Source organism: Phacochoerus africanus, chromosome 6, assembly GCF_016906955.1.
Source record: "Phacochoerus africanus isolate WHEZ1 chromosome 6, ROS_Pafr_v1, whole genome shotgun sequence".
Lineage (NCBI taxonomy): Eukaryota > Metazoa > Chordata > Mammalia > Artiodactyla > Suidae > Phacochoerus > Phacochoerus africanus.
The window spans coordinates 89,111,544-89,136,923 of NC_062549.1; the positions used below are offsets into that span (position 1 = coordinate 89,111,544).

Sequence of the window (25,380 nt, forward strand, 5' to 3'; positions counted from 1 at the left end):
CCTTAATGGTAAGGCTTAAATGATAAGGGGTATGGAGCCAATGAGAATGAGATCTCCTGGGAATGATTCATGCCAGCCTTGTAGAGAACCAATTATTTTGTAGGCAGATGGAGGACTCGTAAAAATTGAATTGAGTATTAGTGTTAGAATGGTTCTTAGGGAAATATAAAAAAATTAAACTGCCAAAAACTAGAATTCAGCAGTTTTGAGAATTTGTCTTAAATTTTCTTCAAAGAGATTTATTGATGTAGATAGTACCACTTAATTCAAGGTAAAGTGAGTCTGGCCTGCCTGCTGCCACCAGAGTCCATCAGTCTGTCTAACATTGGTGCAAGAGGTACATCTGGGTGAGTGTGACAGTACACTGACCATTATAACCTGGAATGGAAGGTCCACACAAATCCTTTTCCCCCTCTAAAACTAGAACCCAGGACTCATCAGAAACAGAACTGAAAGTCTTTTAAAGTTTAACATTAAATTCATGATGAACAAATTACAACTTGACTCTTAAATGCTCCAAAGGACTCAGTTATCTCAATGACCTTAAGTACAAAAAAATTGCCCCTCCTGAAATATGTGGGGGGGGGGTTTAATATGAAAACATAAGGATGACTAAATTCACTTCCAAACATAAACCTCAAAGTAGTAAATATCAGGTTTCTACTTCCTTACTGAAAACTGTGAGGGGAAAGAAGGGACTCAGAGGGATGGCCTTGTGGTTACAAACTGTTCAAATGTGCTGTGTGAGAGGGACATGTCAGCCACCACACTTTACAAACCACAGCAAGACAGAGGGATGCAAATAGATGGCTTTGGAAGGTCTCCACGCGATGATAAGCAGGACCAGGGATGAACACGCCTGGAGAGGAGACAGTAGCACCCCCTCCCTCAGCTCTCCACAGCAGTGGTCTCCGGGGTTCCCTGACTCACAGCAAAGTGGGAAGTGGTCTCGAGTGTTTCCCTGTGCTCTGGGAAGGCCTTTGGCTCCTTTAATTCCAGGACCACCCGGCTCAGAAGGCCTTTGAGCAGCTGCATTTCTCGGAGCAGAAGGTCGACATCAGGTTTCAGGGCACCAGCGGTTTGTTCCAAGGGCGTTGGGGGAGCGCAGGCTGGTGGCTCAGCAGTGGGCCCTCTACCTGAGGGGAACCGCAGCCCCGCTGAGGTGGTGTTCGGGACGGAGGTGACAGCGGGGACCGATCTGGACACTGGGGGCTTTCTGAAGGAAAGCGGCTTGTTAGCCGGCGCCAAGGCCGCGGCCTTTGGGACCGGGGCGGTGGTGGACGCCAAGTCCAGGGGAGAACCTGTGAACGCAACACACAAAGTACCGCAGGCTGAAATCGCTCTGCCATGGCCTGCAGCAGAAAGAGGGGGCGAGTGGTTGGGTGAGTAGGAGAGAGCTCCAGGCCGGGGAGGAGAGTGAGGGGAGTGGGGGTGGGAATAGAAGTGGAGAGGAGGGGAGGGAGGTGTGAAGGAGCGCGTGGAGATGTGGCACGGAGATGGGAAGGCGAGGGCAGGAGAGAGGAGGGGGAGTGAGAGGAGGGAGAATGAGGGGTGGGGGAAACAGGAGTTCCCCAAGGGCGGGGGTGGGGGTTGCCCGCCCGGGTGGGCGTTGGGTCTCTCACCCGGCCCAGGGAGCTGCAGCCAGGGGCTGCGTTTCCGGACGCTTCGGGTGGCGGTAGCTGCCTCGCACCAGTAGGTTTCCAGCTCCTCGACCTCGGGCTCGGGGACCATGTACTCCGTGCCCCAGTCGAAGCGGCGCACTGGGCGACTGTACTTGTAGAAGGCGAACTGCAGTGGCGTGTCGCGCTTCTGCGGATGCAGGTGCGTCTCGCAGCGCAAGACCACCCCGCCGAGGGCCGGGCCGCGACCCTGCACCCGGCCCATCACCCTCAGCACTGGCGCCTGGAACAGCTCTGCGGAGAGGAGGGGGCCCAGTGGCTAGGCATGCAATTAAGGCTGGCGCAAGAGTCCCAGGGAACCTGGTCCCGCCTGTCCACAGTCCCACGACCCCTCTCCCCTTCCAGTTTCCCGCGAGGGTTCCTCGCCAACTAGGGAGAAGGCTGTGTGTACACGTGGAGAGAGGACAATCTTGAAATGTGGGGAACGAGTCCACGAGGGAGGGCAGGCAAGACAAGGCCAGACGCTCCGTGTCACATCCCGACTGATACTTGGATTCTCCAGCCAGAAAGGGCGTCGCTGCTCCTGCTTTGCAGGACATTCAGGAGCTGTTCCCCCGCCCCAGTCCCACACTGATGCTATCTACTGCCCCCGCCACTTAGGGTGGGGCTGCGGACAGAGCTGCCACCTACTTGGGGCCCCCACCGTGAGTAAGCGTGTTGGAGAGAATGGACACCTTCCCACCTCACCACCGCCCCACCCCCTCGCAGGATACAGATCAAGTGCTACCACATCGAGGAGGAGGAGGAAGAAAGGAGAAAGCTGTCCCGCAGGGAAATCCGCCACTTGGCAGCAACTAGAACCTCGCCCCTCCTTCCCCGCCTGGTTTCTGTCCCGGAATTTCCCAGTGCTCTTTTGCGTCCCCCTCGGGCCCCAAGTCTCTCCCACCTTGCACGGTCACGGCCACTTTAGCGGAGAACATGGGCGCGCTCTCTACCGGAATGCGCATGGTGCCGGAGCACTGATAGCGCCCACTATCGCTGGCGCGCGCCTGGGGCACCGTGTAGTTGGCGCTGGAGTGGAAGTAGCGCACGGGTTGGTCATCTTGGTAATAGTGAAGTTTGTAGACGACCTTGTCGTACCAACCGCGGCAGCGCATGACCAGAGGCTCGCCCTCGAACACCACAGCATAGGGTACTTGCAGGATCAGCCAGTCTACGACAGCACAAACAGCCTGACTCCAAGAGAAAATCCAGACCTTGGAGTCTCTCATTCTTCTCCACCTCCCTACTCCCTCTCCTTCCCCTTTTTCCCCACCAGCTTCCTCTCCACTTCTGAGCACCTCAGGAACCTCAGAATTGGAACCATCAGATGGTGAGTGGGGAGGAAAGGCCAGTCTTTCATTAGGTACTAAGAAGGCAAAAATATTTGAGACTTTGTTCCAGCCTCAAAGAGTAATGCCAATCATAATCCAGTTTAAACTCCTTAGGATGGCAACACCGGCTTCCTGACCTTACCCCTACTTACCTTTTCAGCACCATCTTGGGCTTCTCCTCTGCCCTGTGTCTCCTTTTCCCTTTCCACCTTTCTCTCCTAATGCTGGCTATGTCCATCCATGCTGGACTGCTGGGAGAACTGGCCCTGCTCTGAGTTCAGAGCTTTTGTACCTACCAAGAAGACCCCTTCACCTGCTTTAGTTGAGGCCTATTTATCCTGCAGGTCTGGGCTTAGATCTCGTCTCCTTCAGAAAACTTAGCTGATCACCCACTACCCCAGCTAAAAGGAGAGAGAGCCTTAGGCACTTCCCGCAGCACCCTATTTACCTGATCACCATCATCATCTTCATACCTAACACTTACATGGCCCTAGTGTGTGCTAGATGCCGCTTTAGATGTTTTATATTGAGAAAGAATTCTGCAAGTAATAGCCACAATCTTACGCTATTTTCAGTTCTACAAGCAGTAACTACCAGTTATTATATTCAGTATCTTATTTGCACTCAATATCAGTTTCTTTTTCTTTATCTTTTTTTGTTTTTGTTTTTGGGCTTTTTGTCTTTCTAGGGCCGCACCCGTGGCATATGGAGGTTCCCAAGCTAGGGGTCAAATCGGAGCTGTAGCCACCAGCCTACACCAGAGCCACAGCAACTCTGGATCTGAGCCGTGTCTGTGACCTAACCACAGCTCATGGCAACGCCGGATCCGTAACCCACTGAGCAAGGCCGGGGATCGAACCTGCAACCTCATTGTTCCCAGTTGGATTTGTTAGCCACTGAGCCACGACGGGAACTCCAATATCAATTTCCAAACAAGAGACCACAGAGTATGGACATGGAATATAAGTGCTAATCTGCACATTGAGTGATGATATTTAAATTCCGAATACAAAGTATAGCCTACCAGACTACAACAACATAATCTTTCCTACAAAGTAGCCAATCCTGTGCCCTAATGAAAAAATTGCTGTTATTTCTCTTATCCTATCTTGAAACACCTTAAGTATCCCTGAGGAGTTAGTTTCTTAATTGTCTCCTATGTACACATGTATACATGTCTGTAATAAAATTTTTTGTTTGTTTGTTTTTTGCTTTTTAGGGCCACACCCACGGCATATGGAGATTCCCAGGCTGTGGGTCAAATCAGAGCTATAGCTGCTGGCCTATGCCATAGCCACAGCAACACAGGATCCCAGCAGTGTCTGTGACCTATACCACAGCTCACAGCAACATAGGATCCTTAACCCACTGAGCGAGACCAGGGATCGAACCCACAACCTCATAGTTCCTAGTTGGATTTGTTTCTGCTGTGCCACTACAGGAGCTCCTGTAATAAAATTTCAATGAAGTGTTTTGTTCATTTGTTTTTTTCTTCGACAACGTATCATAATTCATTTTTAATTTTCACAACAACCAAAGAGATAGATATTATTTTTGTCCCTACTTTACTGATGGGAGGTACAGAGAAGCATCATACTTCAGGAGGAGTACTTCCCCCGGCCTTCCAGGGACCCTCACTTTTTCTGCTTTGCTTTGCCCTTTCTTTTTTTTTTTTTTTTTAATTTTCCCACTGTACAGCAAGGGGGTCAGGTCATCCTTACATGTATACATTACAATTACATTTTTCCCCCAGCCTTTCTTCTGTTGCAACATGAGTATCTAGACAAAGTTCTCAATGCTATTCAGCAGGATCTCCTTGTAAATCTATTCTAAGTTGTGTCTGTGCTTTGCCCTTTCCCTCCCTGCCCACACCGCCCTCCTCAAAAGTTCTCTCTTCAGTATCCCAGGTCCTCAGAGCCTGTTTTCTTCAGAGCCAGTAAACGAACAGAAATGTTTAGCTGCTGTCCACTGCGGCAGGAGGGTGAAGGGACTTTGGGGTCAAACAAGCCTTACTGCATCTCTCACATAGCACTAGAGCAGCCCTTTGTCTGCTCCCAGAGATTCAATGTAAACCCCTCCTTCCTGCCCCAATGAGAGTGGCCCAATGTCCTCTCCCACAGGAGGACCAGTATTGCCTGAGGACATGTGTGTTGCTTCTCCCCCGTGCTCAAATACTCACCATTGGATACAGAGAGGTGGATGGGGTCGCTGACAGGTGCTCCCCGTGTCTGGCATCGATAGATCCCCGGTGTCTGCACCTCAATGCTCTTCTTGTGAGAAGGCAGGAGTAGGTGGCCCAAATACCAAAGAGTGCTGATGGGTCGGAGCTCCAGGAGCAGAGGGTGGTACCCATCACACCGCAAGGTTACCCTCTCCCCCTTGAAGATTGTGGTCCAAGGTGGGTGTAGAGACAATATGGGCTTCTCCAGAGTAGCTGGGGAGGGTATGTGAGGGGTCAATGTGAAAAAGAGAATCAAGGTGAGGTGCTCAAAGATGGGGTCTGAGGTTGGGACGTCTCAGAAAACACCAGCTTCTAGGACCCAGCCCATGTTATAGCTCATCCCTGCAAGAAGCAAGACCATGTTGAGCTACAAACCAATCCCTTGGGCAGCACCCATTTCTAAGTGCCAGTGCCTACAGGCAACTTGAGCCATACGGATTAAGGAGCCATGAGAGGAGACCCTACCCCAGAACAGCTAAGAAGTGGGGAGTACTCAAGCAGATCACTTAGGATGGTCAGAGTGGAAGTTGTAGAAAATTGGTATGAAGGACGTGTAAGACTCACCAGCTTGCCCAATGCTTGGAACTGTAAAACAAGAAATAAAAAGAAAGTAGAAGGAGAACGTTGGAGATGAGAGAAAAGAAAGGGACTTTCTTCACCCTAAGAAAGACTCAATAGGTCTCAAGACCTGTTTTCCTTCTGCCTTTAGTTTCTTCAGCTCTGAGAAAGACCTTTCCTCTTTTCCTCTCCAAAAATAGATAATGAACTGTTGGAATCGATGACTGAGTATCCCCCCAATGCATGCGCGCGCACACACACACACACACACACACACACACACACACACACACACACCCTAGCCCCCTCTTCCCCACACCCAAAGTCTTTTTGTGGCTGTTGCCTCACTGAAGACTTACCCAGGAGCAGGAAGGCTGCTAGTGACCACATGATGGAACTACCTGCAGCAGCTGCAGAACAATGGAGATGCCCTGGCATGGGATGAGGGGAGAGAGAGACCTGTCCTGACCACTGAGGCCTGGGAGACATTGCTGTTTCTCCCACCCATTCCTAATTCCTGAAGATGGTGGACTGGAGAGGGCAAGAGACAGGCTGGATATGTGTCAAACCTCAGATGTCCCAAACACCAGACATTGTCCCACCTACTACCCCTTGAGCCACCTCGTATCTCAGGCCAACCCCAACTCCTGTAGAGAAGACCTGCTGAGCAAAGTCTGTGCCTCTTCAGCCAAGAAAGCCACAGAGAACCCTAGGCTCTGGCAGATGACCCTGCCACCTTCAGGCTGCCATCAACATCAACTCCCATCCCACCTCCTCCCCATCTTCTAGCAGGCCCAGTAAGCTTCAATTGAGAAAGACACATCTTCATGTCCTCAAGTTCCACCCAGGGCACTAATTCTGCTCACTTTCCTGTGGCAGACATTGGAGTGAGGCCTGTTGAGGTTGACATTGGGTTTTGCGCCCCCAGAGTTCATGTCCTCCCACAGGTGAATATACAGAAAAGCATGACTCACCAACCACCTTCTGTGTCACTGTCTTACAGTGTCCCAGTCAAAAATAGAAATGTTGTGTTTCCCTTTCCTTTCTCCCTTCCCAGAGACTTAAAACTTCTGAAATCAGTAAACTCTTTGTCCCTACCCATCCCAGTGAACTTACTCTATGACATCTCTGCTCACTTGTGCCTTCCTTCCTTCTCCAACTATGCCCCAATTCCAACAGAACTTACCTGTGTAAGAGAAGTCACTGCTCAGTCCCTTAGAAGCTTCTCAGATCTGACCTCTCTTCTCTACTTCTTGTGCTTTCCAAACCATGTGAGCATACCCTGAGCAAGGAGGAACCTGAATTCTCCTATAAATAATTAAAGAATTTTCCAACCTGATAGTATGTCTCCTTGGACAGCCTTCTGTCCTCACCTATAGCTGTTTAATACTGAGGCACCTCCTTGCCTTGGAACTCGGCAGGAAGGAGATGGATTATCTGACCCTGTCAACTCTGCTGAAAACCGTCTCTTCCCTTCTTGTTTGTTGATGCCCAAAGCTTCACTCTGAGAAATCCCTCATAGTTTGTGTGTGTGTCTCTCTCTCTTTTTTTTTTTTTTTTAGGGCCGTACCTGTGGCATATTGAGGTTTCCAGGCTAGGGCTCGAATAGGAGATGTAGCTGCCGGCCTACACTGCAGCCACAGCAACTCAGGATCCAAGCCGTGTCTGTGACGTACACCACAGCTTACAGCAATGCCGGATCCTTAAGCCACTGAGTGAGGTCAGGGATAGAACACGAATTCTCACGGATACTAGTAAGGTTCATTAACCACTGATTCTGTTGTTTTGCAGGTTTTGCTAAAAGAGAGAAAGTTCCCACAGTGGTTCAGGGTCAGCAGAAGGAATCTGAACAGCATACATGAGGACAGAGGTTCAATCCCTGGTTTTGCTTAGTGGGTTAAGGATCCAGCATTCCCCTAGGGCTGTGATCGCAGACATGGCTCAGATCTCACATTGCTGTGACTGTGGTATAGGCCAGCCGCTACACCTCTGATTCAACCCCTAGCCTGGGAACCTCCATTTGCCTCGGATGAGGCCCTAAAAGTAAATAACTTATAAAATAAAAGAGAGATGGAGTCATATGGGTCTGAAGAGCAGGGAGGTAATTGATAGGGTGCTTAAGAGTGGAGGAGGGAGAGAACTACATATCAGAAACAGAGATCATAAAATGCCTGCTTAGGAGGGCCGGGTAGGCAATGCTCCCAGTTCCCCACGGTCTGCCTGATGCCTCATCCAGGGTTGGCTCAGGCCTCCCACTTCATCTACTACCTGCCCCTGGGGTCTGAGCTCGGCACCAGGCAACTGCCTGTATGATAAGAATGTAATGCACTCATCAGCTGTTCTCTTAGTCTACATGAACTGACTCTATTTTGGCTTTTTATGACTCACCACATAGATCTCAGCCTCTTTATCAGATTTCGCAAGAAACCTGATTACACTCAAAATTCGTAAGGTGTATGGTCTTCCCTGAAAATCTCTAGAATTACTCGTAGAGTTCACATCATACAGTACCAGTGCTCAAATTTTGGCTTGAAGAATCTCCCACCCAACACTTCTTTATTCTAGGCTTTCTTCTGCATTTTTCCTAAATTGGATCTTTTTCTCAACACAGAACTTTTTTTTTTTGTCTTTTTGTCTTTTTATGGCCACACCCATGGCATATGGAGGGTCCCAGGCCAGGGGTCCAATCGGAGCTGTAGCCGCCGGCCTACACCACAGCCACCGCAACGCCAGATTCAAGCTGTGTCTGCGACCTACACCACAGCTCACAGTAACGTGAATGAACCCACAACCCCAGGCCCCTAGTTGGATTCGTTTCCACTGCGCCACGAAGGGAACTCCATCCACGCAGAACTTTTAACTGCAAAATTTCTAATTCTTCACATCTTTTTTTTTTTTTACTTTTTTAGGGCCACACCCGCAGCCACACCCCAGGCTAGGGTTGAATTGGAGCTACAGCTGCTGGCCTACACCACAGACACAGCCACAGCCACAGGGATCCTCACTGAGTGAGGCCAGGGATCAAACCCACGACCTCATGGTTACCAGCTGGATTCATTTCCACTGTGTTACAATGGGAACTCCTAATTCGTCACATCTTTACTATGGAGAAAAATTTAGCAATTATCCTTTATTATCTGAGCAATTTTTTGAAACCTATCAGGCATAATTTTTGGATGAGTTATGCCATTATCTGGTAATAATTCTGATAAATAAGACATTTTCAGTGATGATAATGAGATAATGCTGCTGTTGCTATCAAAAACGACACTAGCTTACTATGGTGAGCGTGGCAGCCCTACGTGTATGACAGGCACCATACCAAGCACCTCACAGATATTACTTTATTAAAACACCACAAAGGCACTTTAAGGAAGGATTATTATTATCTTCACTTTACATGTGTGGAGAATGTGGTGATGGAACCAAAATTTGAATAGAAGTCTACCTCTCTTGAGCACCTTTTCATATACCTGTCGGCCATTTGTACATCTTCTTTTGGCAAATGTCTGTTCAGGTTCTTGGCCTATTTTTAAAATCATGTTGATTGATTTTGTTGCTATTAAGTTGTATGAGTTTATTATATATTTTGCTGTAAGTCGTATGAGTTTATTATATATCACATAACACATATATTATATACATATAACCTTATCAGATATAGGGTTTTCAAGTATTTTCTCCCATTCCATGCCTTTTCACTCTGTTGATTATTTCCACTGCTGTGCAGAAGCTAATGCTATTTCTCACAGATGTACAAAGGAATAAATAAATATATAGTGTAATCAACTTAGATTTTAAAAAGCATTCAAGTAAAAATATTAAAAAAAAAAAATTGGAGTTCCCGCCATGACTCAGTGGTTAACGAATCCTACTAGGAACCATGAGGTTGCGGGTTTGATCCCTGGCCTTGCTCAGTGGGTAAAGGATCCAGTGTTGCCATGAGCTGTGGTGTGGGTCGCAAACATGGCTCGGATCTGGTGTCGCTGTGGCTCTGGCATAGGCCAGCGGCTACAGCTCTTATTACACCCCTAGCCTGGGAACCTCCATATGCCATGGGTGCAGCCCTAGAAAAGACAGAAAGACAAAAATAATAATTAATTAATTAATTAAAATATTTTAAAGATTGACCTGAAGTAGAGGTCAGAATTACTGTATTAAGCCCAGAGAACTGATTTAGGAATACAAAGATAACTGGGTTCATCTCTTCAGAAATGCATAGATCTTGAGGTTTCTCAGGGTAGCGTCAGGCTGGGCTTTAAGATTGGTCTAGTTCAGTGGTTGTCAGTTTGATCTGTGGATGCCTGGGTGTTCTAATTTCCTTTTCAGGGGGTCTGCAAAGTCAAAACTATGTTTATATTAATACTAAGAGGTTCTTTGCTTTTTGCACCAAGTTGACACTTGCACTGGTGGTACAAAGCAATGTTGGATAAAACTACTGGCTCCTTAGCACAATTTAAAGCAGTGGCACCAAACTTTCTCTTTCACCATTATGCACTTACAGTAAGAAAACAAAATCAAAAACAAAACAAAACCTTGATGAAATGATTTTTAAAATTAATTTATTAAATTTTGAGCACAGGTATACATCTTTTTATTATTCTGTGTGATGAATAAGGAGGTGTGAACTTTTGTTCCATACTGAAATATAAATGGCTATTTTTAGGGAAAGCTCTTGCACAATTGAATTCTGATCCTAACCAGCTTCTCTTTTTCTTGTAATACCATTTTTAACTGAAAGAATGACTGAAAGATTACGGTGATTCTGACATGGGTGTTCCACATTTTCCGAAAAGTGAACTAAATGAGTCTGTCATTTCAAGGGAAAAAAATCCGGCAGTAATGAACAAATGAATTTTAATGTAACAAAGTAAGAAATGCTTGTTGATATGGTTTCAGATTCCGTAATGCAACTCATGTGGAGTTTTCATGTAGCAATGTCAAGTTGTCATGTAGCATCAAAGAAGAATATCTACAATTATATAAAAAGGCTCTTAAAAATGCTCCTACCTTTTCCAACTACAAATCTGTATGTGGCAAGATTTTATTCATAAACTTCAACTAAATTCTCTTTTGAGAGCAGAGATCATGTTAAATTTATCTTCCTTTTTTTTTCTTTAGCACCTTGCATAGTACTTTGCACATAAATGTCAAATTAAATGAAGATGCTTTAGTACTGAAAACAAAAAGAGTTATCTTGTCTACTCTGATGAAGGCTGGGGAAAATGTGTGAATTATTTACAGTCATGATTTTAAGGTCAACAAAAAAAATTTCACCAAATCCAGCAGTACTAAGAGTGTACTGGGGACATTCTTTAGCAGGTTGGAATTACTTGGGGATCAATAAAAGAAAGAACTACTTTACATTATAAGTTATAAACTTGGCTTCTTATTACCTCTAAGAAAGATAAAGTCGGAAAATATAGGAATTTGAAGATGATTTAGAGAAATACATATATTTAAAGGAGGACTAAATTCCTACTTTGAGAAGATTTTAAAAATTAATAATATCTACCTACATGCTCTTCCCCTATGGTCTTCTCCTTTTAGTCCCTTAGAGGTAACTACCATCCTGACCTTGGTGCTTCCATTTTCATGGCTTTTTAGAAAGGTTTATCATATGTATGAGTGAATGGCTAAGCAATATATTCCTTTGTAAAAAGGGCATCATACTATATGGTATCTTATGGGACTTGATTTTTTTCACTGAATGTTCTATTCCTGATATTCTTTTATGTTGTTGCATTGTAGCCATTGTTCATTTACTCTATTACTACATAGTATTCCATTCTGTGAAAATAGCATGACATATCCATTTTTCTGTTGGTGGACAACTGACTCCAAAGTCATGAACCCCTAGCCTGGGAACTTCTACATGCTGCAGGAGCATCCCTAAAAAGACAAAAATAAAATAAAATACAGTTAATGCAGTATGATGATAGAGGTCCATGCAGACACATGGATGAGGAGTGCAGATACGAGCCACTTAGCCAGCTGCACCCATGTCTTCTTTCCTTGATCTCTGATAGCTTTTATTTATTTGTTTATTTATTTATTTATTTGCTTTCTAGGGCCAAACCCGAGCTTATGGAGGTTCCCAGGCAAAGGGTCAAATCAGAGCTGTAGCTGCTGGCCTACACCACAGCCACAACAACTCAGGATCCGAGCCACATCTGCAACCTACACTACAGCTCATTTAACCCACTGAGTGAGGCCAGGGATCGAACCCAAATACTCATGGATACTAGTCGGATTCATTTCCACTATGCCACAATTGAACTCCCTCTGATAGCTTTTATTATCTGTACATGACTTCCTTACTTAGTATGAGCTTGCAGGGTGCATTCATGAAAATGGTACCATTAACCAAAATCAATTCCATGTAGAATGGCTATACCATATTATCTTTGGAGGCACATCCAACATGGCCCACTGGCAACTGAGCCTCCACTTACTCAAATCCATGATGTTTATGGACTTTTACCAATTCCCAATTGCTTCCTGATCCCCCTTAAATGTGTTAGGGACCATCATAAAACTCACATTTTAGAGGGGCCTAGGAACTACCATAACACTTGAGTTTTAAAATTCAGCATGATTCTATTCCTTTGTTTTTTTGTGGTATGTCTGCAATAATCACATATGTATGATTTGTAAATCATCATGGATCAAAACTATGCACAGAATAAATGGAACAAAGAAAGAGTACAGTGGATAACCTCATACCATGTAATTTAGGATAACATGGTAGAACACTCATTGGCTGAGGTCAAACGATGTGCTAACTCATTGACCAAAGGTTACTGTAGAATCTGTCAGGCTAGCTCTCATTGGTTGAGAATGTACACCAGCAGTCCACGCACACACACAAAAGAGTATTCTTATGGTACCAAAATAGATTTATGTGTATTTTTAAAGAAAAATTACTTCAGAGACAAATTAAAACAACTAATTGTTACTCAGGCAATGTTATACTTGATCACATACTTCTGAGCCTAGTAGGATCCTGTAGGGAATTTTTATATACCCTGCTTAATTGTTTATGGGTAGGAATATTACTGCCTCTCCATCTCAAATTGTAAACCCTACATAGACAGAGACGTTGTCGTATGAGTATACTTAACATAGCATAACATAAACTTGGGCATGTAGCAGAGGCCAATGAAATACCAGCATGTAACTAATATTTGCTAAATAAGGCTAGGAGGGTATAGGGGAGAGTAAGTAGATGAGGCAAAGGTCCATCCCAGAGTCCAATGTCTCTGTTAGGCTGAGTTTCCCAAACTTGGCACTACTGACATTTTAGACAAGATAATCCTACGTTGTGGGAGGCTGTTCTGTGGATTATAGGATGTCTAACAGCATGCCTGGCTTCTGCTCACTAGACACCAGTAATATGCAGCCCCAACACAATGCGAAGACCAAAAATGTCTCCAGACATTGTCCAATGTCCCCTAGGGTGGGGAGGGATTGCCCTTGGTTGAGACTACTGCGCTAAATCTATCTCATTGCTTCTCTTTCGATCACCAGATTCTGGTCTGGACAACAGAAGGCAGTTCCTGATCTAGACAGAGCAGGATTATGGTGTCATGTTAGGAGAGAATACACAATTTTTTTCTATAGCTAAAATCTAATTATCACTGTGTACAAACATTTATACTCATCTAACTCTGTTATACTAATAAAACACTGGGAAACTTGCACTAGTATTTATGGGTAAATACAGAACAAAAAGAGGAAAAATAGGGTTGGATTTATCGCAGGCAGTTGAGTAATACTGTTGGTGAACGCTTTACTTGTATTCGGCAGGACCCTTTGTGATCTCAAGCTTCAGGTGGCCTGACAAACTCCTCAGCTCCATGACCAGGTGACCAAGGAGATCCCTTACATCCTGCATTTGTTTGAGGAGTTCACGCACTTGGTGACGCAGATGCGGGTCTAGGATCTTCAGAGGAGAGGAGAAGCCTGGATCCTTAGAAGAAGGGGTGGGCCGTGGAGGCAGAGGCCCAGGGCGCTCAGTAGAAGTAGTTTCTGGAGCAGCTGACTTCTGAGGAGCTGGATTCAAGATGGGGGGTGCAGCAGAGCTGGAGGGACCTGGATCATGGAGTAGGAGATACATATAAGAGGAGATACATATAAGGGTGAAGTCTGACTCTAGCCCTACCCTTATATTCCTGGTCAATTTTTCTTATTCTCTGAATGTAGCTGTGGGGCCCAATAGCAGCAGAAACTGGAGGACTCTGGTCCAAATTTGAATCTGAAGTTTGATTCCCTCTGCTTGAAAATCTTTGGCAATAAGGCCTCATCGTTAGAGAACTGTTGATTTTAGCCAGTTCCTCCTCTTTCAAGGCAGTATTGAATTTCCTACAGCATACATGTGGTAACTGGTCTTAGGTCAACCTATTATGGTAAATGGCTTTAGTATAATTCCTTATCCTTTTGCCAGCCTTCTGAGTTTTTTTTTTTTTTTTTTTAAGCTGTGTGCACAGTATTTGGTAGCTTCCGGGCCAGGTCTGAGCTGCTGCAGTGACAATGCTGGATACTTAACCTGCTGTACCACAAGGGAACTCCATAGCCTTCGGTGTTTTGAGGACACCTCTTCTGGTTCTTTGAATTATTTCCTCTTCAGGATAAGCATCTCCCATTCCTTTCCATTATTTTCTTTATGACATGACTCAAGACCCCTCATCTTGGTATATGTCAGGTCAAATGCAGCCTTCTTAACTGGGACTCCCAGAATTGAATGTTAACTCCAGACTACTTCATCTTCACTCTGCATGCTGTATTCCTACAAATGCCCAGAGGGAGTGTAAGATCTATGGGGCAGCAGCAGAGGAGCTGGCTGAGGTTTTGGTTTGGCGCGATGTGCACCATAGTCTGAAGGAAAAGTTCCCTATTTGTGCTTTCTTCCATCACCAGGGACTCTGGCTCATTGTTCCTGCCACCTGTATGTCCCTTCTTAAACTGCTCACACCAAACCCTAGCTCATGGACCCAACTGTCCTATCCCTTCCTCCCTGCCTTTTCACACACACCAAACACACATACACACTAACTTACTCTGAACCTTAATCTCCAGCTTGGGGCTCTGTTTCCAAACTTGATTGTCCTCAGTGGCTGCTTCACACCAGTAGGACCCAGAATGTGCCTCTGAAGCTGTGGGGATCTGGAACTCTGAGGAGGGGCCCCTGCTGCGCACTCTCCTGCCGTCTTTGTAGAAGGAGAAGAGGAGGCGGGCAGCTGACCTTTGCAGGGGCAGCTTTGTCTGACAGCTCAGGGTCACCGGGCTTCCCTCCCGGAGCTCAGCCGAGGGTATGGCTTTGAGCACTGGCGTTGGAAACAGTTCTGAGGGAGAGAGAGGTGAGAAAGAAGAGCTCAGCCATCCTACATTCAGGTAGACCAATGACAGGCAAAGAACCCCATTTACACTTTCTTTCCCCTATTTCTATCAGGAAGGAGCTCTCTTAGAAAAGTTCCGTTTGAACCTTTCAGGTTTTCTCTCTCTTCAGTAGACAGGACTGGACTAGATCTGGAGATGGGCAAATTTGACAATAGACCAGATGCCAGTCAGTGAAAATTGGGAAGCATAGATCTGTAGGATAGAACAGTAGGAAACATGTTAAGCTTGAAATGGGGCTGAATGACTTGAAAAGGCAATGCCTAGACTCTGTCCTTCCTGAAGCCCAACTTAGGCATTTGCCAGCAATCTACTCCTCAGGCCTTCAGTGATCTTGCCATCCCCAAGTGAAAGATATTTTTGGTCCCTCTGTCTCTCCCCACCTGCCTCTGCAAAAATGACACTGCCTCCAGCTCTTACCTTGAACTGTGATGGTCACAGATGATGCTGTTTCTGGGCTCCCAGGACCAGGGCTCCTGAAGACAGCACTGCAGTGGTAGTGCCCACTGTCTGTCTTTTGCGCCACAGCAATGGAGAATTCCCTGTTAGGTCCAGGGGGACCCAGGGCTGAGCCTTCTCGGTAAAAGGTGATCTGGGTCAGCGGCCAGTTTTGCCAGGCCTGGCAGCGTAGAACCAGTGGGTCTCCTTCAAATATGGGCCTGACTGAACTTTGGAGGATCAACCAGTCTGTGGTCCAAAGCAAGAGCTGAGTGTGACCCACTGTCTTCCTTGGGAGCTCCCCAGGTCCTGCCCATAAGAGACCCCTCTAATCTTTCTCTGAGAAGCCAGGTAACTCTCACACCTGGTTGGGAACATAAATCAACTTCTCTAGGGCCTAGCACAGAGGGCGCCCTGGCTTCTTAGGCTGAAGATGGGGAAGAAGGCATCCCCTCCCATGGCCAATTTTCTGGGGGTAACTTCCTGAGTAGGCTGTGGGGCTGAAAAGAGAGCTTTGGGAAATGGGAAAAAGAGCAGCCCTTCACTGGTCAGTCCTTTCTGGGACCTCACCGTACGACACAATCAGATGGAAGGGTTCACTGAAAGTGTAGCCCTTGATCTGGAAGTCGACATCTCTCAGGTCTGTCAAGTCCTCATCCATGTGGCACCTGCTCTCCTGGCTGCTGAGAGGTCCTTTGCATTGGAGTGCATCAAAACTGGCAGCTGGGGAGGCCATTGTCCGCAAAGAACCAGAAAATGATGCTGCAACTTGGAGAAAGAGAACATGAAATTGCTCTACAAGGGTTTCTCCCTCTTCTCAGGGAATCTTTAGAGTAGAATAGGAAGACATATGCTGAGAACTATAAAATATTAATCAAAGAAATTAAGAAGGATTCAAACAAATGGAAAGATATTCCATGCTCCTGGATTGAAAGAATTAATATAGTTAAAATGACCATACTATCCAAAGCAATCTACAGATTTAATGCAATCCCCATCAAATTACCCATGACATTTTTCACAGAACATGCAGACCAATGGAACAGAATAGAGAACCCAGAAATAAACCCAGACACCTATGGTCAATTACTCTTCAACAAAGGAGGCAAGAATATAAAATGGGAAAAAGACAGTCTCTTTAGCAAGGTGGTGCTCGGAAGACTGGACAGCTGCCTGTAAATCAATGAAACTAGAACACACCCTCACACCATGCACAAAAATAAACTCAAAATGGCTTAAAGACACCATAAAACTAGAAGAGAACACAGGCAAAACATTCTCTGACATCAACTGTACAAATGTATTCTTATGTCAGTCTCCCAAAGCAATAGAAATAAAAACAAAAACAAACCAATGCAACTCAATCAAAGTTATAAGTTTTGCACAGCAAAGGAAACCATTAAACAAAAAAGGCAACCTATGGAATGGGAGAAAATAATTGGAAATGATGCAACTAACAAGGGCTTAATCTCCAAAATATACAAACAAATCATACAACTCAACAGCAAAAATACAAACAACCCAAATGAAAAAATGGGCAGAAGACCTAAATAGATTTTTTTCCAAAAACATACAGATGGCCAACAGGCACATGAAAAAATGTTCAACATCACTAATTATTTCAGAAATGCAAATCAAAACTACTATGAGGTACCACCTCATACCAGTCAGAATGGCTATCATTAATAAGTCTACAAATAGCAAGTGCTGGAGAGGGTGTGGAGAAAAGGGAACCCTCCTACACTGTTGGTGGGAATGGTACAACCACTATGGGAAACAGTATGGAGGTACCACAGAAAACTAAATATAAAACTACTGTATGTTCCATCAATCCCTCTCCTGGGCACATATCTGGACAAAACTTTCATTCAAAAAGATACATGCACTCCTATATTCATCACAGCACTATTCACAATAGCTGAGACTCAGAAACAAACTAAATGTCCATCAACAGACAAATGGATTAAGATGTGGTACATATACGCAATGGAATACCACTCATCCATAAAAAAGAACAAAATAATGCCATTCGCAGCAACATGGATGGAACTAGAGATTCTCATACTAAGTGAAGTAAGTCAGAAAGAGAAAGAAAATTCCATATGATATCACTTATATGTGGAATCAAATATATAGCATAAATGAACCTATCTACAGAGAAGAAACAAACTCGTGGACATGGAGAACAGACTTGTGGTTGCCACAGGAAAGGGAGGGAGTGGGATGGGCTGGGAGTTTGGGGTTAGTAGATAAAAACTATTGCATTCGGAGTGAATAAGCAATGCGGTCCTATGGTATAGCACAGGGAATTATATTCAATCACTTGTGATGGAACAAGATGGAAGATAATGTGAGAAAAAGAATATATATATATATATATACATATACATAGATATATTTATAACTGGGTCACTTTTCTGTACAGCAGAAATTGACATAACATTCTAATAAACTAAAATAAACAATTTTTTAAATTAAAAAAATTCTGACTCATTTTGCTGGCTTGCAGGTGCTGTCAGTGAATGAGCTGTGGTTTAAGGAGATGGGTAGAGAGAGAACAGAGAACTCACCAGCATAACATCTAGCTGCAGGTGCAGGAAGCCAGAGGCCAAAGACAATGAGGAGCCCAGAGCAGGCAGACACAGGACAGGAGCGAAAGGGAGATGATCAGATTCTAACATTTGTTGGGTATTTACCACGTGCCAGACACTGCCAGGCATGTTAGCACCTTATTTTATCGCAAAAATCTTAACAAGATTTCTAGGTACGTGATTTCACCCCCATTTTACAAATCTCAAATGAACAGCCTTAGAAAAGTCAGTTTACCCCCAATTTTAAAAGAGAGTAGGGCGCAGAGCAAGAAAGGCATGTATGTCTGAATGCAAAGTCAGTGTTCTTTTTACTTCACTGTTCAGACTACTGAGCTGTTCAGATTTACTTCAATCTTCAGACCTTCCATGGAGGCTTGCTTTCATATTTTCATTTTCCCACATTTCATGTGGCTCTTCATCCTTGAATATGTTATTCACCAAATAGCTTTTAATACCTTCTTCCTTGCTCCCCCTTTCAGGTCTTCCTTTTTCATCCATCTCTACCTTCACGTCCTCTGTTCCTTGAACATTCCCTGGCAACAGCAGAGCCCATCCCATGTCCTTCTTTCTGCTCCTGATTCTCTATTCTCAGTCTGTACTTGTAACTAAAGAACACTCCTTTCTTTGCTTCAGGGTTGAAACTAAGAGTTACAGATTTTTCACCTGATCTCCTCAGTCTATCTCTTAGCTCCACGGTTTACCCAGGTAAGGTAAATTTCTCCCATCTCCATGATTGCTTCTTGTCCCTCTTAACATCTCTCCCCTTATTCTGGCCCCATGGCCATTCTCTTATACTCAGTTCTTCAGTCTGTCCTTTCCTATCCCACTTGCTTTGTTCCCTTCCACTTCAAAGGCCTAATACTTTCCCTTGACCTTGTAACTTCCCTTAGCAAGGCCCCTCTCTACTTCCTAATTCTCATGACATCAGTACCAAGTGCTTTCTTTAGGTCCTCTGTCAGCTCCCTTCACCACCCTGCTACTCCTTTTCAGTTCCTCCATTGTCACTCAACGGGACCTGGTCTTCTCTCATTTTGTAAAATAAAAATATTGGTGGGCTACCAGACACTTTCACTCAATAAACTGTGTGGTAGGTATTACTATTCTCATTTTGTAAATAAGAAAACTGAATTCAGAGGTATGAAAGTGACTTTTCCAAAGTGACCTAGAGCTAGTAAATAAAAGAAGAGGAGCTTGAAACCAGAGCATCTGATTCCATGACTGGAGTTCTTGCCACAATAGCATTGCTGTATATTAATACAGCCACCTAGTCCTGTTTCTAGATCTCAGTACAACAATTCAACAAAACTATTGGGGACAATGCAGGTGCTGAGAAGTCAAAGATAAATAAGACACAGTTAAAAGCCATAAACAAAAAAGCACTGTCCCTGCCTACAAATAACTCTTGGTTCAGCAGATGGCACAGGCACGTGAAGAGATTGTTTCAGCATGAGGAAGAATGTAATAAGAAAGAATTATCACAGGTAGCTATCAGAGCATAAAGGAAGTTTCAAGGAGGATTTCCTGGTAAAGATGCCACCTAGCTAAGTCATTAAGGATACCTAGATGTTTGTAAGTGAGAAAGGAATACAGGGCAATGGGGAGTGCTCATTTCAGGCAGAAGTAGCAGTATGAGCAAAACTTTGGAGACAGGTAAGAGTCTAGTGTGTGAATATAAGCAGGTTGGGATTTATTAGATAATAATAATAATTTATTGCTATTATAAATTGCAAGGCTCAAAGAATGAGAGAAAAGGTTAAATAGGGGCCAAGTTACAGTCGACTTTGAATGCCATGATAAAGAGCTTGGCCCAGCATGCTTGAATTTTAGAAATCCTTCTGGCTTCAGAGTGCGGAACTTATTTCAAGGACACAAGGCTGAGACATGACGAGTAGTTAGGAAATTGTTGAACTAGACCAAGTCAGAAATAATGAGGACTTGTCCTAGGATACCATTAGTTAAGCTTCAAGGAAGAGACTGGCTCTATGACCAACTTAGAAGGTAGACCTTGCCGAACTTGATAATTGATCATGTATAGAGGATAAAGGTGAGAGAAGAATCTAGGTTGTCTCCCAAATTTTTGCCCTGGGTATCTAGATGGTTACTGTTAACTGAGATCAGAAATAACAAAGGGAGTTCCCATTGTGGCGCAGCCAAAACGAATCCAACCATGAGATTGCGGGTTCGATCCCTGGCCTTGCTCAGTGGGTTAAGGATCTGGTGTTGCCGTGAGCTGTGGTATAGGTCTCAGATGCAGCTCAGATCTGGCATTGCCATGGCTCTGGCGTAGGCCGGCAGCAACAGCTCTGTTTCGACCCCTAGCCTGGGAACTTCCATATGCCACAGGTGCGGCCCTAAAAAGACAAAAGACAAAAAAATAATAATAATAATGAAAGATGAAATTAGGAGAGGAAGGGGCCAAGAGGACAGACAGGTTCAACTCTGGTCTTATTGTACTGAGGTACCTTGAAACACGCAGGTAGATACGTCTTCTGCAAAGCTTGATATTTGAATGTGAAACTCAAAATCATAATTAGGATTGGAGACATGATTTAGAACCCTTAATTATACTGTTATGGTAAAAATTATACAAACAAATAATCTCACTTTATCTTTCTTGTAAAGTAGGGAGATAAGGACGCAAGTGTAGAAAACACTAGTCTTTAAGGGGAAGAGAAGAAAAGCCACCAAAGGGACCAAGAGAGAGACATGGAATACAAGGAGAAAATGGCACACAGAAGCCAAGGGAGTAGAGATTGCTGAGGAAGAAAAAGCAATCAACAGTGCCCAGTGCTGGAGTTCCCATCATTGTTCAGTGGTTAACGAACCCTACTAGTACCCATTAGGACGTGGGTTCGATCCCTGGCCTCACTCAGTGGGTTAAGAATCTGGTGTTGCTGTGACCTGTGGTGTAGGTCGCAGTCTCGGCTCAGATCCTGGGTTGCTGTGGCCATGGCCGGCAGCAGTAGCTCCGATTAGACTCCTAGCCTGGGAACCTCCATATGAGGCGGGTACAGCCCTACAAAAGAAAAAGATAAAAACAAAAACAAAACCATTGCCCAGTGCAGCAGAGAAGTCCAGTAGGATGAGATTTTAAAAGGGTGCAATGTCATTATAGAGGTCATTGCACCCTGGCTAAAACAGATTCCAGGGGAAGCCAGACAGTAAGAATTGAAGAGTAAGTGAAATGTGGGGAAATGGAGATAGCAGGTAAAGGCTGTTCTTTCAAGAAATTTATCTGAGACAAGAAAAAAAGAGTCAAGATTGTACCTGAGGAGGGCATCACAGTCAAGGGGATTTTTAGGATGGAACAGTGTTGAAGATTATTATATTCAGAAAGAGCCATGCAGTTCTATACACCAAATTTCTTATACTACCCTTCACATCCCACCTGAACACTGCTTCTTTGGAGGACTGAAGTTAGTCATCCATGCTTCTTTCTTTTGGGTCCTTTCCCCAAAGTCATGCACCTCTCCATTTCCACTTATCCAAACATTTTACTTACCAAGTAGCATCTGAGCGGCCCACAGCATAGGAGGAGGAAAGGAAAAGACCCCTGTCGTGAAGACATAGCCCAGCTTCATGGTGACTGTGTTTAGGTCTCCTGCAGCTTCTAACACACTGACTTTCTTCAACATGAAACCTCTCAAATTAGAAAAGAGGAAGTAAATCAAACTAATTGCCTCGCATCTGGGGCCTATTTTCAACTTTGCAATTGGCTTTCATTGTTCAGGTTGGCCAGGTTGGTTCCTGCATCATCAGCACCCTTAGGATTGTGGGTGAAATGGTAGCTCTCTCAGTTGTTCAAGAATTCCCCCATAAGAGCTCAGAGCCCTTTCCAACCCTCTAATTGTCTGATAGCTCACCAGCCGTCACAAAAACTCTGGGAAAGGTCAGTGCCATAACCATCCATTTCACCATCGAAACAAGTGGGAATGGGGGCAGGAAATTGCTTGAAATTGACACAGAAAGTCACTGTGAGAGCAATAGAGAGAACTTGTGCCCTGCCCTGTCCTGTTCCAAGTCTTACATGTTCCTATTGACCAGACTAGAGCCGGACAGAAGAGGGAAGATTGGCAATGGCACCCAATTAAATATCAGATTCATCCCCTGGTTAATCTGATATCTAATGATGGCTCCTACCTTCCAATGGCCACACAAATTTGTACATGAATTTCTCTAGACTCATGACTCAGCTCTCTGTTTCTCCAGTACAACTAAGGCTATTTAGTCTCAATGGAAATCTGAGTAAAAGGCAGAGGGAGGCCCTGGGAAAGAGCACACAAAAATGGAAAGCCATTTTTCAGAGGACCTAGCCATAAGCCTGGGGCTCAAGTTCATGGCCAAAGCACAAGCCACTGATCCTGACGAAATTAAAGATAGAAGGCATCTGATAGCTTGAGAAACCTGAGGAGACTCCGGAATAGGGGCGATAGGGAGGCCACGGCATCTCTCTTCAGCTCCAGGGGGAACCACTGTCCCTGCCTCCAAATATTTGCTGTTTAATTGAGGTCTCCTCAATGTCAGGGCCCATGTCTCTTTTTGCAGACATCAAACTCCTCTCCCTTCCCCATCATAACATCCACCAGGCCCTCAACTGGTTAACTGAAGATGAAACGAGCCGTCAGAAATGGGGGAAGACAGTCCTGCTTGAAGGGAGAAGGAGGGCCAGCATGACCCTTCAACTGTGCAAAAACCACAGGTTACAGATATATTAGCAACAGAGGCACGAGAGAGCGGATATTTCTCAATCTAAAATAAGAATTTAGAATAAATTTTCCATTATCTGAGAGACAAATGTTTTGTGCAAGCGGCCCCAGGGAATCCAGCAGGAGTGGGGGGGGCGGCGAATATGGGCATGGGGAGGAGGCAGTGAGGCAGTAAGCCTTGCAGGTGATGTGATGTGAAAAAAACCAGCAGCCACAGAAGAGGAAGAGACGTCTAGGCCAGCCCTAATGAAAATTAAGAAAATGAAATGAGTTTAAATGGACATCCACCCCTAACACTCCCTAAAAATATAGATTCTCAGAGTTAGGTCTTTAAGGGGCTTCCAAACTAACCCCAGAAATCTTTCCTTTCTCATGCCACCCCTTCTCCTAGCTGCCCTTCCCATCAAGTCATACCTGGACAGAGACCCTCATCTGTACATACCATCTGCATCTACCCCCACAGGATCCCACTGTCAGTATGGAGAGGAAGAAGGCCTCTGAAGACATGAGGTGAAGCGGTCATATTCTTTGCACTTCAATTTCAACTAAGCATCTGGAAAATTTTACTCACTTGAAGACTGATGCATGAACCATTTAGATCAGGTGTGATTCCCTGGGAAAAGAGTAAGGTTGGGCCTATTATGTGCATGTGGAGGCCAACCTCAGTTCACTGAGTTATTTCCACCATCAAGATCACCCCAGAATTCTCACAGGGTGACAGGGCAAGTCCCCATCCTCATCCCACCTCAGTACAAATTAGACTTGGATATCATCCTCAGCTGCGCCTGGCTTGTCACAAGTGGGCTGATATTTATTTTTCCTTTACTTTTAATTGAATGGATAAAAATATTTATAAAAGATGTGAAGGTGTAAAGAACAATGATGCGGAGTTCCCGTCGTGGCTCAGTGGTTAACGAATCCAACTAGAAACCATGAGGTTGCGGGTTCGATCCCTGGCCTTGTTCAATGGGTTAAGGATCCGTTGTTGTGGTGAGCTGTGTGTGGTGTAGGTCTCAGATGCTGCTCGGATCCTACATTTCTGTGGCTGTGGTGTAGGCTGGCAGCTACAGCTCTGATTCGACCCCTCGCCTGGGAACTTCCATATGCCGCGGGAGCGGCCCAAGAAATGGCAAAAAGATAAAAAAAAAAAAAAAGAATAATAATGGAACGCTGACTTTTGTACCCTCACCCAGTTGAGAAAATAGAATATTACCATTATCCTATAAGTACTATGTGGGTCCCTTCTGATTACATCTTCTTCCTTCCCCATGACAATCAACTACAATCCTAATCTTGTATTTATCACTCCCTTTACTTCATAGTTGTTGTAATAATTTTGCACCTGAACTTTTAGTAAATTGAAGAATATTGTATTTATTGTTCTGAGACGTGCTTTCTCCTTTTTTCCCTGTGAATTTACTAACCTTGTGCTGGCCTTGGACAAAAGGTTCTTCATTCTTTTTCTGGCACCCTTCAGGTCAGATGTATGTGTATGTGTGTGTGTGTTTGTGTGTTTCATGTTTAAAAACTTTTTTTTAATGATTTTAATTTTTTTCCATTATAGCTGGTTTACAGTGTTCTGCCAATTTTCTACTGTACAGCAAGGTGACCCAGTCACACATACATATATACATTCTTTTTCTCACATTATCATGCTCCATCATAAATTATTAGATATAGTTCCCAGTGCAATACAGCAGGATTTCATTGCTTATCCATTCCAAAGGCAATAGTTTGCATCTATTAACCCCAAATTCCCAGTCCATGCCACTTAAAAACTATTTTATTTTATTCTATCTGGCTTTTTAGGGCCCAGGCTAGGAGTCAAATCAGAGCTACAGCTGCTGGCCTACACTGCAGCCACAGCAACTGTGGATCCAAGTCTCATCTGTGACCTACACCATAGCTCATGGCAATGCTATATCCTTAACATGTGAGGCCAGGGATCGAACCCACAACCTCATGGTTCCTAGTCAGATTTGTTTCTGCCACACCACAATGGGAACTCCAAAAGCTATGTTTTAAGAGTAGTTTTAGATTCATACCAAAATTGAAGGGAAGGTACAGAGAGTTCCCATAAACCTCCAGCCCCCAGAGATGCATAACTTCCCTCGTTATTGCCATCCCCCACCAGAGTTGGTACATTTGTTAAAACTGACAAACCCATACTGACATATAATAATTACCCAAAGTCTATAGTTTACATTAGGATGCATTCTTGGTGTTGTATATTCTATGGGTTCGGACAAATGTAACCATCATTATAGCATCATACAGAGTGTTTTCACTGCCCTACAAATTCTCTGTGCTCTGCCTATTCACCCATCCACTTCCCCTACCTCTGGCAACCTCTAATTTTTTTTAATGTCTCCACAGTTTTGCCCCTTTCAGAATGCCATATAGCTGAAATCATATATTGTGTAGTCCTTGCAGATTATCTTTCACTTAGCAAAAGGCGTTAAAAGTTCCTTCATGTCT

The 25,380-nt window shown here is 44.5% G+C and overlaps 2 protein-coding genes across 7 annotated transcripts; both read right to left on the reverse strand.

The window, feature by feature from the left end:
* Nucleotides 1–797: 797 nt before the first annotated feature.
* Nucleotides 798–6,161, reverse strand: FCRLB (Fc receptor like B). Of its 4 annotated transcripts, none has more exons than XM_047782980.1 (6): nucleotides 6,131–6,161; nucleotides 5,778–5,798; nucleotides 5,172–5,426; nucleotides 2,566–2,832; nucleotides 1,623–1,768; nucleotides 798–1,301 (listed from the first exon to the last, which is right to left on the reverse strand). In XM_047782980.1, the coding sequence occupies exons 1-6, from the start codon at nucleotides 6,159–6,161 to the stop codon at nucleotides 1,065–1,067; spliced, it is 957 nt and encodes a 318-aa protein (XP_047638936.1). In that variant the 3' UTR covers nucleotides 798–1,064. The 4 variants fall into 4 exon arrangements, with proteins under 4 accessions (XP_047638936.1, XP_047638938.1, XP_047638937.1 ...); XM_047782982.1 differs by having other exon boundaries at nucleotides 1,623–1,809; XM_047782981.1 differs by lacking the exon at nucleotides 5,778–5,798.
* Nucleotides 6,162–12,486: 6,325 nt separating this feature from the next.
* Nucleotides 12,487–21,848, reverse strand: FCRLA (Fc receptor like A). 3 transcript variants are annotated; one of them, XM_047784066.1, is made up of 5 exons: nucleotides 21,699–21,848; nucleotides 16,176–16,373; nucleotides 15,588–15,740; nucleotides 14,831–15,115; nucleotides 12,487–13,865 (listed from the first exon to the last, which is right to left on the reverse strand). In XM_047784066.1, exons 1-5 carry the CDS (start codon nucleotides 21,829–21,831, stop codon nucleotides 13,564–13,566), a joined length of 1,071 nt encoding a protein of 356 aa, XP_047640022.1. In that variant the 5' UTR covers nucleotides 21,832–21,848; the 3' UTR covers nucleotides 12,487–13,563. The 3 variants fall into 3 exon arrangements, with proteins under 3 accessions (XP_047640022.1, XP_047640021.1, XP_047640023.1); XM_047784065.1 differs by having other exon boundaries at nucleotides 15,588–15,854; XM_047784067.1 differs by lacking the exon at nucleotides 15,588–15,740.
* Nucleotides 21,849–25,380: the final 3,532 nt, after the last annotated feature.